At 54.6% G+C, this 3,590-nt stretch overlaps 2 protein-coding genes across 4 annotated transcripts in view; one reads left to right on the top strand and one right to left on the bottom strand.

Moving 5' to 3' along the window:
- The window catches only part of SARS2 (seryl-tRNA synthetase 2, mitochondrial), an 8,962-nt gene extending 6,980 nt beyond the window's left edge, over positions 1–1,982 (bottom strand). Inside the window, exons 1-2 of the mRNA XM_012657078.1 lie at positions 1,533–1,982; positions 279–374 (exon numbers count right to left, since the gene is read on the bottom strand). Of these exons, the coding sequence (XP_012512532.1) occupies positions 279–374; positions 1,533–1,799 (363 nt within the window). The 5' untranslated portion in view covers positions 1,800–1,982. The remainder of the gene's footprint in view (positions 1–278; positions 375–1,532) is intronic.
- MRPS12 (mitochondrial ribosomal protein S12) overlaps positions 1,838–3,590 on the top strand; it is a 3,474-nt gene continuing 1,721 nt past the window's right edge. Inside the window, exons 1-2 of one of the 3 annotated variants that reach the window (XM_012657083.1) lie at positions 1,838–1,886; positions 2,376–2,446. In XM_012657083.1, the coding sequence (XP_012512537.1) occupies positions 2,398–2,446 (49 nt within the window). In that variant the 5' untranslated portion in view covers positions 1,838–1,886; positions 2,376–2,397. Of the gene's footprint in view, positions 1,887–2,059; positions 2,086–2,375; positions 2,447–3,590 lie in introns of those variants that run through there. The other 2 variants (XM_012657082.1, XM_012657081.1) reach the window with 2 other exon arrangements.

Below are 3,590 nucleotides of genomic sequence, written 5' to 3'. Positions count from 1 at the left end.
CAAGGAGATGCAGCCATCTTGAAACTGTGACAGGGGAAACCGAGGTCAGATCAGTGCGGCGAAGTCGCTGGTGCAGAGAGCAGGAAAGAGCCCGGGTGGGGGATGCTGGGGAGAGCTGGGACTTCATCAGCCCCAGGAATGCTGGGGCCATGGCTGGCTTGTTATGGGAGCTAATACATGTCCATATTGTTCAAGCTCCTTAAACTGGGTTTTCTGTTACCTGCAGATGGACACCTCCTCGCTGCCACTCCCCACACACTTAGGACCCCCATGCTCACCACCAGGGCCCGCACTGCTTCGCTCACAGCCCCCTTCTCTTCCTCCAGGCCCCGGATCTGTTCCCGCAGCTGCCTCAGCTCCTGCCATGTCGAGATCTGGCGGGGGGACACAGGAGAGAAAGATGTGAAGCTGCCACCACTCCTGTCTTCTCATTGGAGCCTCACCCACTGGCCACTTAGACCTCGGGCCGGGTGAGGTAGTGACCCCTTGCTGCCCCCCGTGGCCATTCTCCCCCCCTTCCCTTCAGTACTAGAACTCCCTGAAGTTTAGCTGGGCACACTGCTGCCCAGAGTTAAGACACATTTCCCACCCTCCCTTGCAGCTACCTGTGCTCATGTGACCAAGACTGACCAATGGACAGGACTGGAGGTGGTTAAGCGTGACTGTAACTCTTGGGTCACCTCCAAAAAGATAAGCCCCCATCTTGGACTTTCTCACTCCCCTTGGCCTGGACATTGGACCCTGAGGAGAGCTGAAGCCTATAGAAGTGTGTTCCAAGGGTTGGACTATGATCCATTGGTGAGTGCTGTGGACTGTGTTCCCCCAAATTCGTATGTGGAAATCTTCACCTTGCACAAGGTGATGGTTATTAGGAGGCAAAGCCTTTGGGAGATAATTAGGTCATGAGGGTGGGGCCCCCATGAATGGGATTAGTGTCCTTGTAAAAGAGACCCCAGAGAGCTCCCTCCCCCTTCCACCATGTGAGGACATAGCGAGAAGATGGACTAGGAACTAGAAAGCCAGTCCCACACCAGAAGCCAAATCTACCAGCACCTTGATCTTGGACTTCCAGTCCCCAGAACCGTGAGAAATAAATTTCTGTTGCTTATAAGCCACCTAGTCTATGATATTCTGTTGTAGCAGCCTGAGTAGACTAAGGCAGTGGGTTATAAATTAATTTAGAATCTCTAAAGTAGCACTTTAACAAACTGTGGTTGGAGCACAGAGGGAAATGGCATATAGCCTAGCAAGTTCCTAGAACACAGTAAGTACCCAGAGAGTATTATGAAACACGCACATAGTGGATGCCTAGGACACAGGAGAAAACCGTGGCATATATTAGGACCTTAGCACTCAGTAGACAACACTCAGTAGCGGATAAATGGGTGCCACGCACAAGACTTTGGCTTCACATAGGAAGGAACTAAAATTCCTGCAATAAGTTCGCCCTCCGCTGGAGCGCATTTTGCAAATGCAGTTCTCCCATAAATCAAGCAGCCGGCTTCCCGCCCGACCCGCGCAAGCGCACTCACGATCGCGGGCAGGTCGGCCGGCCGCAGCTCCCCCTTGCGGAGCTCCAGGGCGCGCGCGGCCTCTTCTGGGCATGCGCACAGCTGCTCCATGTTCAGCTGAGGCAGTGCGCTGTAGCCCTCGCGCGCGTGCTCGTACAGGAGGTTCCGGCCTCGTCTCTCTGTGGCGAAACTTCTCCGGGGGCTCTGGTTGCAGACGCAGCCTCCCCGGGGCCGGAGGCCCCGACGAGCCAGCCAAGGCCACAAGCGCCGCGCCATGGACGCAGCCATCTTGGACCGGGGACAAGAAAGCTCGCGCCTTTCGTCCCGCCCACTTCGCGTTTAGACCAATCGCAAAGCAGCCGTCCCCTGGAAGAGGTATGCCCTTCCTGGGCTCGAAAACAGCTCAGTGAGAAAAGTTGACCGAGATAGACTCTGTCGTTGCCCAATCGTCGTCCGTGTCCCGCCCCTTCAGTGACGTAAAGGCGGAACCAGCCAATTCCTGCTCGGATAATCCCCGGAAGGGGATACAGGCAGGATTTGGCGTGCCTGCGAGTTGACCGCTACGGTCAGTGAGGTCTGTGGGATGCTTGGGTCCTCCAACCTTCCCTGGCTCTCTGCCTGGTTTCCTCTTTTCTCCCGTATGCGGGCGAGGGTAGTTGGGTCCCCGGGAGCCTGCTCAGAGCGAGGCTACATTTACAGAGGGATTTTCTGTGAGCAGCATGAGGAGTTGTGTTTAGACCCCTAGAGGAACTTCCTTGATTTAACCCAGAAGAACCTGAGAGAGGGACGGGGAGAATTTGGATCCTCATTTGACTACGGCCACTTTTTTCTCCTCCTTTCTGAATCTCTTATCCCCTAACATAGGGACGACGCTCCAGGAGGCGGGATGTCCTGGTCTGGCCTTCTCCGTGGCCTCAACACGACCCTTAGTTGTGGTAAGTGGGGGACCTGGGCTTCAGGGACGAGGCTGGTTGAGGGTTATCCCTTCTGGGACTTGTCTGCCTCTGCCGAAGCTGCGAGGGAATCGGGGGTTTTAAATCCGGCGGATGCACAGTGGGTTTTTGGCAGAAGTCGAGCTGCAAGAGCACGGGGTGGGAAGTAGCCGCATCGAGGGCTGTTGTGCCTCAAGCAGAGTTTGGGTCAATGATTTATTTCCTTAGCAAGTGCTTATTAAATAACTCCCGTGGATGGGACGTCCGAGCAAGGCGTTCTCGTCATTCATTTAGCGGATATTTTTCAGGAGCCGCCTATGTGTCAGGCATCGAAGGGGAGCTTTAGTTATGCTCTTACTCTTTTCAGACATTGGATTCTCCTCACGGGCCATGCCCTGTATGAGGTATTTCATTCACTTTTTCACTCTGCAAACCTTTAGTAAGCACCTTCTGTTTGCCAGTCACCGAGGATCGCAAGAGTGGGCAAGGCAGGAGTCAGGACTAGCTTGCCGTGCAGTATTTCATGGTAGCCTCACAGGTGGCGCTCAAAAGGGAGATAGGAGCATGGTGCCTCGGATGCAGAAGAGGAAACTGAGGTACTGAGAGGCCAAGAGTTAAGTTCAAGGGCACACCAGTAGGCAGAGACAGATTTCTAGAAATGTCTCACCCCCTTTGAGGATTCGGCTGTAACTCTAGGGGAAAAGAGACGTGGGAACAGACAACAGGGCAGGGTCTCCCCTGGATGTGGAGGGGAGTGTGAAGTTGGGGTGCTGAAAGGTCATCTGTGCTAGTGACAGAGAGAAGTAGGAGATAGATGCGTGGGTGACACCGTAAGCTCAAAGCCCAAGAGCTTGGGCAGGACCCAGGGCTGCCTTGGTCACTGCTTTGTCTCCATTACTGGGGCCAAGACACAATAGGGCTCAATGGCTGTCACAGAGAATCTTCTCACACCCTACATCCACTCCACGAACGAATCCTGTTGGTCTGCCTTGAAGATATATCTCCCTCCCCCATGCCCCCAACCCACCTTTCCTCTTACCACACTGCAGCCACACTGGTCTTCTTTCTGTTGGTGTTTTGGGGCCACAGGCTGGAGCAGGGTGAGCAAGCGGGTGAGTGGGGAGCTGAGGTCAGGGAAGTAACGGGG

This window comes from Propithecus coquereli, unplaced genomic scaffold, assembly GCF_000956105.1.
Source record: "Propithecus coquereli isolate 6110/MARCELLA unplaced genomic scaffold, Pcoq_1.0 Scaffold53, whole genome shotgun sequence".
NCBI classification, from domain to species: Eukaryota; Metazoa; Chordata; class Mammalia; order Primates; family Indriidae; genus Propithecus; species Propithecus coquereli.
This window is presented reverse-complemented; position numbering and strand designations above follow the sequence as displayed.